Source organism: Periplaneta americana, chromosome 10 (assembly GCF_040183065.1).
Source record: "Periplaneta americana isolate PAMFEO1 chromosome 10, P.americana_PAMFEO1_priV1, whole genome shotgun sequence".
NCBI lineage: Eukaryota > Metazoa > Arthropoda > Insecta > Blattodea > Blattidae > Periplaneta > Periplaneta americana.
The window spans coordinates 9,461,831-9,474,810 of NC_091126.1; the positions used below are offsets into that span (position 1 = coordinate 9,461,831).

The window sequence follows — 12,980 nt, forward strand, 5'->3', positions numbered from 1 at the left end:
AACCAGATAGCATAGAGAAAAATCTTTGCACAAACACTTCAGAAAGAGATGGAGATATGAGGACAGAGACCTAGACTACCTCTATTGAAGGTTGAAACATAATGTGAAACCCTTAAGTTTTATGGTTTTCCAAGAAAACTTCCATCTTATTAGCTCAACCTCCTATGATATGAAATACATATTTTCTGGGATTCGTCCTCCTCATTCCTTATAAAATAGCCATGTCTACACTGTGTGCAAGTGAGAGCGTAACTGTCTTCTTTTTCTAAAATCTGGTAATTCGATTACAATAGGGGACAGTCTTCTGTTTCGACCGCTGTACTTTTCAGGTTTTTGCAGTTTCTGTACTGAGTTTGTATATGAAGGTTGTGTGTTTAGTTTGATAAAGGAAAAAATGAGTTTTCTATGGTCTGTGAAATTGAAAACGCCATTACGTCTTATGAGAATTTGAGAGGTGAACTCTGTGAAACGTTTGGATTTAAATTGAATTATCGTGGAGAAGTGCTTGACAGAAAAAAAAAACATTTTTTTTCGTGTTTAGTGATGCAAGAAACATAAACTTAGAGCGGCACTTAATTCGGAGCATGTGAATGCACTCACATGTTTAAAATCAGTATTAACTAGATGAATCTTCATACTTTTTGTTATTTATGTTTGTCTCAAAAATTCCCGGAGAAATTGACACAATAAATTATAAGCCTCATAATAAATATGTTAGTAAGTAAGTGAAGTGGTTGTTTTGTAATATAACGGTACAATATTTAGAGATATGCAACATTTAATACTTATGCTTATCACCGAACACAATTAAATTTAACAATAATTGTGTATTACAGTATATTAAAAAATTTTCAACTTGATAAAAACTCGATTAATCGATAGATTAATCGATTAAATTCAAATAGTTAATCGATTAAATATTTTGATCGATCGACAGCACTAAATATTATAAGAGTCATAAAGTGAATCGATACCAAGAGAAATGGAATTTGTAGTGTACAAAGACAGTGGTTGGAATAGGTTTCTGCGACACTGCACCATTTTCTTAATTGATCATCATCATACTCCTGCAAACAGTTATGCATCAAGAAAGAGATCGAAGTTGTTCCAGAGATTCAGCGCGAAACCCAAAAGAGGGCGTTGTGTGCGATCAATTGTCAGAAGTGCAAATTCCTGCGTTGGAGTTGAAAGAAATAAAATCCTGGGTAGTTCTGCCAACAGTCCAGACGTCTACGGTACCAGGAGCTGCATAAACATCAGGCGCAACGTTCTATTACGAAGCACGACCAGACACTGAACTCACTCTTTACCGCTTACGAAAAAACACTGTGAAACATAGTACTTAAGTACCGTCCTAAAGAAATGTCATTCTCTTAGCATGCATTCCAGTAATTTTTGTTGACAATATTGATTTCACCACAGAAGTTGCAGTTTTACCCTCAAGATGGTCTCTCTGAAGATGTTATATAAGCCAGTCTTTCAGAATCAGAGGAAGGTTTATATCTCTTTAAGAGCTACATGTTCTGGCCAAGGAACCAAATATGAAAATTTAACTCGAGTGCGAGCCAAACAGAGAGGATTTTCTGCTTTCCTTGCATTCTCTGACAATGACAATAGAGCTAAAATTGTTGATTACTTCTGCATTTATGAGACGGCACAAAACATCTCCATTTCTATATTATATTCAAATATGAGACCCCGTGTCCTCATTGAATAATCAATGACTATGATAATACACAGTTAATCTCCTTTAAGCCAAGCAAGAGCACGGTGCGAACAACTGAACCACATCGTCGTTGTAATTAATCACTGAAGATGGAGAAGCATCTCCGAAATATGTCTAACATCTTCAATAAACTTATAGTACTTATTAGTGTTCATACAACTGTAACATATCACGTTTAACGTATTTCATAAAATCAATAAACACTGTATTATTGACCTAACATGTGTGTTTTATCATTAAATACGCTAAGAAATGTTTCATATAAAACAATTTTTATCTCGGAAAGGAAGCAAAAATAAGCAAAGTTGTATTAAACTATTTTTTATTTGAAATGTCTCAAAGAATAACTCCTGAAATGAATGACATTACTTACGGTTCACTATCTATAATTATAAAATCTGGACTATATAACGCCTACGATAAAAACATAGTAAATCTGACTTAAACGCATTTGTATGATGAAAATTTGGTGGAGCGGAGAAAAATTCTCTCCGGATTTAAACCCGCGTCTTCAGCTCTACGTGATGACGCTCTATCCACGGAGCCACACCGGATTTCCATTCCGATGCCGGATTGAATCCTCTCAGTTTAAGCTCCACCACCTTTCAGGTTCCCTCTAGTGGCCAACCCGCTCCACCCATCCTTCATCATAAGATGACGCAGAATTTCTGCATGGAAATATCATAAATGTACTTCGGTACATCGTAATAATATACGATATGCGAAAATAATCATCTAGGGCGGTATTCATAGACATTCTCAGCGCGGGCTTCCGGTGGATGATCAGCGAACTAACGTTTTTCGTATTCATAAACCAGTGTTAGCGATATGATATGATATGATATGATATGATATGATATGATATGATATGATATATGATATGGTCCACATCTGTGGAGTAACGGTCAGCGCGTCTCGCTGCGAAACCAGGTGGCCCGGGTTCGAATCCCGGTCGGGGCAAGTTACCTGGTTGAGGTTCTTTCCGGGGTTTTCCCTCAACCCAATACGAGCAATTCGACTCATTTCACCGGCATTATCACCTTCATATCATTCAGACGCTCAATAACCTAGATGTTGATACAGCGTCGTAAAATAACCAAATAAAAAATATATATGATATGATATGATATGATATGATATGATATGAATCCTGTACAAGTAACCAGTCGATAGCCGGGGCTAATTTAGCACGCTCATAGCGCGGGCTAGCGAAATGTCTATAAATAGCACCCCTAGTGATTTAAGACGGCGCTCTTCCGTCGGATCCCGGCCACTCAGTCACTCGTAATGAGTGCACCTCTGCACATTCATGTGTTGGACATTGTTCCACTATCACATCTGTGACGCAGTGCATGAGGGGTGGAGTGGTGTTTTCATAGATGTGTGGAAAATTGTATTCGTTTTTAGTTAAATCCTGAAGGAAATGAAAATCTCGGTGCTAAGTGTCCCCACTACTGTAAATTCGTCCGTACTGATCATGTCAACGGAACACTCGGCGGAAAGCTAGCAGGCAAGTTTCGCGATCGGAAACCAGTGGTTGACGGTGTGTGAACAATAGGAAATTCATTCAACTATTCTTAGCTCCAAGTCAGGTTCCCCATCAGGGAAAGCGATATATGAAAGTCGCTGGTCGTGTACTCGGCACCTCGGTTCATATTTCCTTCGGTTGACAGACATCTCCGGAGAGTTGGGTGTTATCTGCGTTTAAAGAAATGTCGCACCATATGTGTGTATATATACAGGGTGTTTCAAAAGTACGGGGCATAATTTCAGGTATGTTTTTCCCACATGTAGACAATCAAAATAGTTAATTACAACATGTGTCCGGAAATGCTTTATTTCCGAGTTATGGCCTTCACAACATTGAAATTCACCGGAACGTTTTTCTATCCGCAGGTCGTTGCCATCAAAGGAGACATTAAGAGGGCACTCTGACAGTTCATTCCGAGGCGAAGGTTACATTCAGTGTTGTGTAGGTGTTAGACTGTGCGACATGTATTCAAATCAAGAGCTGGCAGAGATACACTTCATGTACGGTAAGGCGGACGGCAATGCTGCGCTGGCTCGTCGTTTGTACCAGGAGAGGTACCCACAGCGACAATGTCCAGATCGGAAGACATTTGTACGTCTCCATTACCGTCTGTGCGAGTATGGAAAATTTAACTCTCCTGGTTTGGGAAGTGGACGACCAAGATCTACAACTCCAGAAGTACGGGAGGAGATTTCTACTTGTGGGGCCATTTAAAATCATTGGTTTATTCGTCTCCGGTGCCTGATTTGGAATCCCTTCGGAATCGAATTGTGCCATGTTCTGAGGACATACGCAATACTCCTGGAGTTTGGGATCGTGTTCGCAGGTCAATGAGACATCGATGTGAGGTCTGTAATCAAGCAGGAGATGGACATTTTGAACATCTTCTGTAATGACAACGACCTGAGGAAAGAACACCGTTCCGGTGAATTTCAATGTTGTGAAGGCCATAACTCGGAAATGAAGCATTTCCGGACACATGTTGTAATGAACTATTTTGATTGTCTACATGTGGGAAATACATACCTGAAATTATGCCCCGTATTTTTGAAACACCCTGTATATAGTATTCAAGTGAAAAATATCTAATTCACACCAAAGACCAAACCTACATATTCAATAATCACGAATCATGACCTAAATAATAGCAATGTTGTATATATATATATATATATATATATATATATAATTATATATGTGTGTATATAGTTTTTCTTGTCGAATACCCTTTAAAGTAAGGAGTCCACTCTAAGTTGACTAGTTGAAAACAAAGATAGAATGGAGCAGTGGTGGAATGAAAAATGTAACGCAAACAGAAATCGTAGCCCTGTGCCATTTACACGATACTAAAATCTGAGAATCTGTCTGGAATCTAAATTTGGGAAGCCGGCTGTGCCGAGCACGACATTGTTAACATCTTTTTTAACGCCTAAAACAACCGAAGAAACAAGCAGAAATCGTATATAAATCGGCTTGTAACAATAAACGAGGCTTGTTTCTGTGAAGATATTGCTAATCTTGTGAATGAAAATAAACAATCCCTCTGTCCCGAAGTAGGATGTAGAGTATATCGAATACAAATGTATTAACGGGAACGTTTTAAGGTAACGGTAATCCATGGCATTTTTCACTAAGTGAAAGTGGAAAGCTATGTGGAAAATATTTTTGAAGTTTTAGTTTATATATTAAAAGTTAGCTATATCTCGCAAATATATTATAAGTTAGATAATGTTATAAAAAACTGTATGCCGATTGTCATGTAAACCAATAGCTAATCCTCGCACATATTTCTCCAAGTACCACCTCGCAATCACAATTCCTTCAACGCTAGACAATCTCGCAATTTATAAAGCATAGTTGAAAAACAATAATTAAATTCCCTTTTATTGCATGACACGACAAAATACTTACGAACCTACACAGTTCAGAAAGTACTATTGGACCCAAAATCCTTATTAAGAGCTGAATTCGTTGGTATCCTATTACTGATTTGGAAATTTAGCATGATAATGCATCTCGTCACTGGATATTGATTGATTCAGTGATTCAGGCGATCTCCAGCAGAAGCAGGCATTAAGATCGAACATGTAGCTCCATTCTCTTGTTGCATTAAAACAAAACTTCACACTCCAGAAGCTAGGAATTTTTGTAAAATGGCAGGCGTTGTATTCGTATGTTCTTCAATCAATTACGTGACGACTTTGTAGTTATCTAGCTTCCGCGACGTTATTGATAGCGAGATGAGTCCGAGAATTCGTCATGACTTTACCTGATATTCGTCTTACAGTTGGGGAAAACCTCACAAGAAGTTCAAAATAGGTAATCGACCTAATCGATGTTCGGGCCCACGCCCGATGGCAGCCTCAAAGTGAAAGTTCAACTCGCTAGACTCTAGATCACGCTGATAGCTTGTACGTGTTTTATTTGAATATTGTTTTAAGTCATTCATCCACAGCTTTCTGCCTGTGGGCAGATCTTTAACTACAAACCCATCATTCTCCAATCGTCCATATTTTCCGAATTTCTCTATCTGTTTATTATTCCCCTATAAGAGAGGGTAGGAATGGGACTGGCCTCGCACGCAGGCCTCTCGGGTGGGCCCATTGTACTACTCGGAATCGAATGGTGTTTGTCTTAAGGCTCCCCGCGCTACAGACTCCCTGAGCGCTGCTTAAAAACTCTCCTACAGTCTAGATGATCTCTTCACGTGTCCGCGTAGACCTCACCGTGTTACCCCAACCCCGGTCTCACGAATTACCATCAGCCCAGTTTAGAGCCCACGGTGTATAGCACTACCACCAGCAACGAATGACCATATATCCACGGGGTCCAAGTTCGGCAATGGTCCGCAGGCGACTCTTCATCGGAGCAAACCCGAAACCTAGGAAAGCAACGGAGATGATGAAAGAGGGCAAGTGTAATTAGGATGGCGAAATGAATCCGAAGTACAACGCCAAAAGTTACCCAGCAATCCTGCTTCAATTGGTAGAGGGAAGACTTTAGAAAAAAACTTGAAACAGGCAACTTGTCCCAACCAGGATTTGAACCCGAGCCCGCTCGTTTCACGGTCCGTTACTCCACAGGGGTGGACCTGCCTTCCTCTTAGTCCCTGTATTTTAATGTTGTTTATTTTTTGATATACTACTTCTGTCCCGAACTTTTCTCCCATTCACCATTTTTTTCTGTAGATGTATTGCATTTTCTGGTGGCGTGGAAGAGAAGGCCTGATGACCTTAACTCCACCAGAGTAAATAAATAAATAAATAATAAATAAATAAATAAATATGTAAATAAATAAAATTTCTTCCAGTGCATCTTCTTAGCTTGTAACCCAGCGAATTCTAATGGCTCATTCGACAGCAGAAGTTTTGCTTCAGTTACAATATAACCTCATGAGTCCTGAGACATTTCTTGTTTTGTTTTTAAAGTTCAATGTAATTCTATACTTCAAGAAAGTCACTGACATGAGCAAAAATGCTGGAAAAATTATGCAGGTTAGAGTTAGAGCATAAATGCAGGTGTATTATATTATACTTCAGGTCTCTGCACATATATCTTATATCATAACCAGGTATGAAGTATACTGTACTCTTATGACTCAGGAGACTTTGTTGAGGTAGTACCTTACACTACTTAATGGCCCATCTTGTGTTACAGACTGGTCATATCCGTACTTCGACTGGAAGTTACTTCATTGAGCCTGCAGAGAACTGGAGGGACCACACGACGCCCATTCTTCATGCGGTCTACAGGATTCCCGGACAGAGTTCGGCCGCCAACATAGCTGATGAGGGCCTACATCAGTGCGGCTTGGTTGGTGAGTATACACGCGATTTTATTCACAGACTCCTTAATTCGCGTCACCTTCCGATGCAGTGCTGTATCTGGCACTGGGGTTGTACAGGTAGGTATTGGCAACTCGCGTCTTAGACCTGAATAAATCAAACTTGAACTCTTCGGTCTTTGAACTCGAAGCTTTTGCTCTTAGGGTAGTAGAATGCCGAGCGATCTTTATGAAATTAAATCCGTTATATTATGTGAAATCAAGTTCAACTTTCGAAACAAAATTTGAAAATTAAACTGTAAATTTCGAATGAATACTCTTTGAAAATATTATCTACTCGAAAATTTTGGTGGGTTTTGTTTGTAAATTCAACAAAAAGTATAAGTCTTCACAGCAAAATTTGAATTACCTAATAAATATCACTTATTTTTTGTACTCGTGTGGTAATATTAATTTAATCTTATAAGTATATTGAACTCAAGTTGCTTCACTGATATAGCGAAACGATACCATAGGCCTACGTACACGTTGCATCCTCGAGCTATGACTAGGGTTGACACATTTTATTTAGCAGATATCAAAATTCTAATATGTATGAGGGGCATTCGGAAAGAAAATTCCGGTTGATTGTTGTCGACGATCAAGGCTTCCGAATACGTTAACACTTGCACAGATCATCTGAGGGAATCTTTGGAGAGCCACGTGTCACTTTGTGATCTTGTGTGGTTATTTTTCGTTGCGAAATATTAGTTGAGATTGGGAATCCCGCCAGTTGGCAATATCGTGTACTTCAAGAGCAAAATAAGTGATTTGTTAAATTGTAAATTGTGGTGTAGTCTTCCTGCATAACACTACGTAACACGCTCTTGAGCTGCTTCAGGGTTTGAAGTGGAATTTGATCTATCTTCTAACGTACACTTAACGGCAAAAAGAATGGGCCGACTTTTGGTCGATAGAAATGCTAAGTTCTATCGCGCAGTTGACTCGTGTAAACGCAATGTACTTCAAGGCAATGCTGTGGTCTCTCTTCATTGAAAGTTGTCCATCTACAATATAATCAACCTTGCGGGCTGTGTGTGGACCAGTGTTAAGATGTCTGACATTTGTACCAGGGGTTGTGAGTTCGCCGCCCAGTGTGGTGAAATTATTCTTTTTTTTTTTTTAGTTTTTAATTAATTTATTAGTTTAAATGTGAGATAGCATTTGTTCATAAACTTCGTTATACGGCCTTGTAAAAATATTATTGCCCATCACTTGTGGGCTATTAATAGGCGAGACCTGGCCTGTATAAACAGAAATACTTGTTCCGTATCCTAAAAAACCGGACGCATATCAAACATAAATAAATAATTAAATAAACAAAAAACAAATAATTTGTTAATATATTAACAAAAAAGACCTGTCGTGGGGACTAGTATCTCGTCTACAAACCATCTGGGTCAAGACCTGCCCTCATTCTGCGCGGCATGGAGTTCACAAGATTATGGAACAGGTCTAAATTCATGGCCACATTCTCCCACTCACCTAGAACTCTGTCCCACAATTCGTCAGCTGTCCGAACGGGTGGTTATTCTGCCCAGTTAGAGCGTAAGATGTTTGACTGTAGTCCACAAATTTTCAATCGGGTTCATATCTGGTGATTTTGGAGACCATTCGACCAGGTCGACATCAGGCCTCCTCGTAAACCATCTTTGAATCCGGTTGGCGGTGTGTACCGGGTGACTATCCTGCTGGAAAAGAAGTGTTTCTTCTGGATATCGTTCTTCGGGCGGAAGGGATCATTACATTTGCCAAAATGTGTTCGTAGACTTCTGCCGTAAATCGATCGTGGATGCGTTCCAGAAGTCCTACCCCATCGTATGACATCCACGCCCAAGACGCGACGCTCACGCGAGCCGACCTGTTAAGTCGTCTCACGAAGCGTTCATCGTATCGGTGGCCATCCATAAGATAAACTAGGGCAGGACCATCGTTGCTACTGGAGACAATTACCTCGTCGGAGAAAATGACATTTCTCCAATCGAAGTCCTGTCGGAGAGTAGCATACGCTAGACGGTCCACGGCATGTTCTCTCCTCACAGCTCGACGACACCGTATGCCACACTCTCTGAAACGTCTCCTCACGGAATACTTTGAATCGATTTCTATTGAAAGTGAATTTATATTGGGAGATACGCAACATGACAAAGTAACTGAATTCTTCTGAAACGGGTAAATATTTATTGAGAAATTAGGCTATGCATCAACTTTTTGACATTAACGTTTACTTCAGTTGAGTGTGCTGTACCACATGTGATCAACTTACGAAACGTTACTGAATTTCAAGCTAGTCAATCAGAACGAAAATTTTGCCATCGTTATTCTGAAATATTTTATTGAGTCGGTATTAAGTGCCCTAAAATTGCATACCCTTTAAGAATATTCTTCATTGGCAAGTTCCAGATAAGTATTAATAGTTATGTTCGCGTGTATAATCTTCCGAACTGTCGTTAGTGATCGAGGTGAGGCAGAACGGGTTTCGAAATCACGGACAATCAGAAAAACAAACCAACTCTCTGAGCAGACTCCCGACGAACACGCAAGCATCATGTGGACATTTGTTTGCTTGACAACGCGTATTCGAACGATTTAAAATCTTAAATACGTTGACAGGTGTAACAGTTAGTACCTTGCGATAATATTTATGCTACGAGCCGTTTGTGAGAAATTTCAGAAGAATGGCTCGTTGGCTAGGTTTCACAAAGCTCACACCTGTCAAGAGGCGCTAGACTACACCTGTCATCTACTCAATCCATATCCAGCGATCTGTTGTATTCCCTCGTTTCTTCTGTCACCAGGGTTGTCCACTGGAGTCCCCACGATGTTTGTTCTCTATCAAGGCGTCCATTTTGAAGTTTCCGAAGTCTTGTATTTTTCGGTCTATGTTTGTTGGTTGTTAACGTCAGCATCGATGTTTCGTGTAATGTTGGTGTCAATTTTTCCTTTTTCCTGCTTTCACCCCTGAAGAGCAAAACGGTGTTGTCACTTCAAGATTCGTCCTCAGGCAGACACGATTGGACACATTATTCTGTCAATGCGTGAATTCTGCTGTCTGTTAACACATATGATTTGTTCTATTTCCAGTATGGGTTAAATTCAGTTTTATAATTTTATTCTTATATAGTATTTAAAAGCGATTTTCAATTGAATTTGAAATGGATATAGATGCAGATGAATTTGTGTTCATGCAAGGCCCTCAATATTTGATTGTATGTAAAAATCAGCATTAAAAAGAACCTAGTATATACCGGTAAATTGTGACAAGTTTCGAAAACATTAATGCATTTGTAAGACGAAATACTTTTTTTTTTTTATTTCAGAGTATGAAACGAACAACTTCTATGTATGTGATTTTGTTTTTTTATTTAGTTTGTTATTTAACGACGCTGTATCAAATACTGGGTTATTTAGCGTCGATGGGATTGATGATAGCAAGATATTTGACGAGATGATGCCGAAGATTCGCCATACATTACCTGGCATGCAACTTACGGTTGGAGAAAACCTCGGAAATAACCCAACCAGGCAACCAGCCAAGCGGGAATCGAACATACGCCCGAGCGCAACTCAGGCTCCGCAGACAAACGCCTCAGCTGACTGAGCTACGGCGGTGGCTAAGTTTCTTCTTCTGAGCATATAAAATAATAGATCACTGCTACGATTTCACAATTGAGAATAACAGTGCATGGGAAAACTAACTACATACAATACGTTGTCGCGGAATTCTGTTCGAGACAATCCGAGACAGTTCTAGACAGACCGAATCAGTCTTCTACAATATTGGGCGGTCCGAGAAAAATTATTCCGTCCGTGATAGGATGTTCGATGCAGTATGCAGTCGGCCTTAGAGGTAGGCCTAGGGATCTAAATTTTTGCACATTTTTCCCCTATGTTATATGTATATAACAAATCCCTGTGGATAGAATTTTAAAATATATCCCTTCTCTGTGCCATTGCTCTTTTTCATCATTGAACGGTAAGTTAGACATTAGAATTTGTTATTTTCGTAATCTTCAGAGTCTAAAGTTTGAGATTCAATACACGTAAGAAGAATATTATGAATTTAAAGGGTGCTCTTCATAGACATTTCGCTAGCCCGCGCTACGAGCATGCTAAAATAGCCCCGGCTATCGACTGGTTACTTGTACAGGATTCATATCGTATCTTATCGCTAACACTGGTTTATGAATACGAAAAACGTTAGTTCGTTTATCATCCCCCGGAAGCCCGCGCTAAGAATTTCTATGAATGCGGCCCAAAGTGTTTCAACACTCGGTTACTTCATAACCAAAAGTTTCTCACTCGGGTGAGTAACTTTCGGTCCATACTTTCAGTTCACAACAGTATGTCAATAAATGATTAATTAGAACAACATTCATTGCCACCAAGGCTTATTTATCGATTTTTGCAGATGTCACCCACAGCAGGAGAGAATGTAAGGTCTAAAACTCAATGTCTCTATCAGTGTGGCATTTCGATCTAAGATATCATCGAACTTTGGAAGTTGATAGAAACACAGTCAGAAAATGGACAAGGAAAGACTATAGCAACGTCACAGACACTAAAAGATGGGGTTAATTGATTACTCCTATTGTTACTCCTAAACTCTCGCCTATGGTTGCTGAGGGCATATATGGTTATGTTAAGACGAATTGCATATCGTGCCTAAATAACAAACTGTTCATGGAGCCTACTACGAGAAATATTTCTGCCTCTGTAGGCTACCATAAAGACGTGGATGACTCTAGACCAGCCGTGGCGAAAAGGCCATGGTGCGCCGAGCCACTGTGTAAGCTGCAACGTGCATAGCACCTATGGAGGGAGGCGGACAACCGAAGGGGAAGTTAATGTTTAGGACGTGTAACGAAGAAAGAAATGAACAAGAAAACATAGGACACATTATCACAACCTAAAATTAACTGTGTCTGCGACAAAGTTTCAAAATCAGGAATTATGTCACTTACTGCCAATCGTAGTTGATCACGAAGGTATTTGTCTGTCAGTCGTGATCTAAATTTGATTTTTACTATTTTAATTGTTGAAAATAATTTTTCACAAACGTAAGTTACAGCGAACATGGCTTCAACAGAGCAAGCGAAAGAACGAAGCTTCAAATATTTATTTATTTTTTTCCAAAGATTTGAAAAGTTCAATATCTGTCAAGTCCTTACATCTAGCTTTCATTTAACGTCACATTGTAAATCTGTGAGTTTAAATTGAAAATCTAACCGCATTATTCGTGCATCTGCTGTAAAAGAATCGACGTACAGAGATGATAATGATAATAATAATAATAATAATAATAATAATAATAATAATAATAATAATAATAATGATAATAATAATAACAACACTTAACCTTTTAATGTTTCATCAGTAACATGTAGTAACTTATAATGCCGTTTTATGTTATACAACCGTTTTCCTAGTAATATTTGTGAACAAATCATACATTTAATATTTTCATCATATTGTAAGCAAAAGAATGCATCCTCCCATCCTACTTGAAACTTTCGTTTTTTATAGGGTACATGGTTTCGAGAGAAAGATTGCGACGATACGCCACTCGCAGGTCCGAGACAAATACAGATAGAACGGAGTTTGACTCAGTGAGTAAGAGGGTGGGGGTTGTAGGTAGGAAGCGAGAGAAAAGCACTGCGAGCCACAATGTGCTCGTGAGTCGCATTTTCGCCGCGGCTGCTCTAGACAAATTCCACTTCGTTCACTTCGAACTCTGATGCAAGTTGGTGCAACAGCACATACTGCTAAACAAACTGCGGATGTCATTCGAAGTACCTTCTGTGATGTCTGGACTGATTGGTCGGGAAACTCTTCGGACTTGAATGTCATTGAGCATTTGTGAGCTAGACTGCAGGCAGTGTGTTTCGACAGCATAGATA

At 39.4% G+C, this 12,980-nt stretch overlaps 1 protein-coding gene across 4 annotated transcripts in view; it reads left to right on the forward strand.

Moving 5' to 3' along the window:
• AdamTS-A (ADAM metallopeptidase with thrombospondin type 1 motif A) overlaps positions 1 to 12,980 on the forward strand; it is a 991,514-nt gene that overhangs the window by 392,615 nt on the left and 585,919 nt on the right. For all 4 annotated transcript variants that reach the window (XR_011334233.1, XM_069836834.1, XM_069836835.1 and 1 more), the window contains exon 4: positions 6,915 to 7,074. Coding sequence is in view for 3 of the 4 variants with exons in the window: in XM_069836834.1 (XP_069692935.1) it covers positions 6,915 to 7,074 (160 nt within the window). In the remaining variant the exon portion in view is untranslated. The remainder of the gene's footprint in view (positions 1 to 6,914; positions 7,075 to 12,980) is intronic.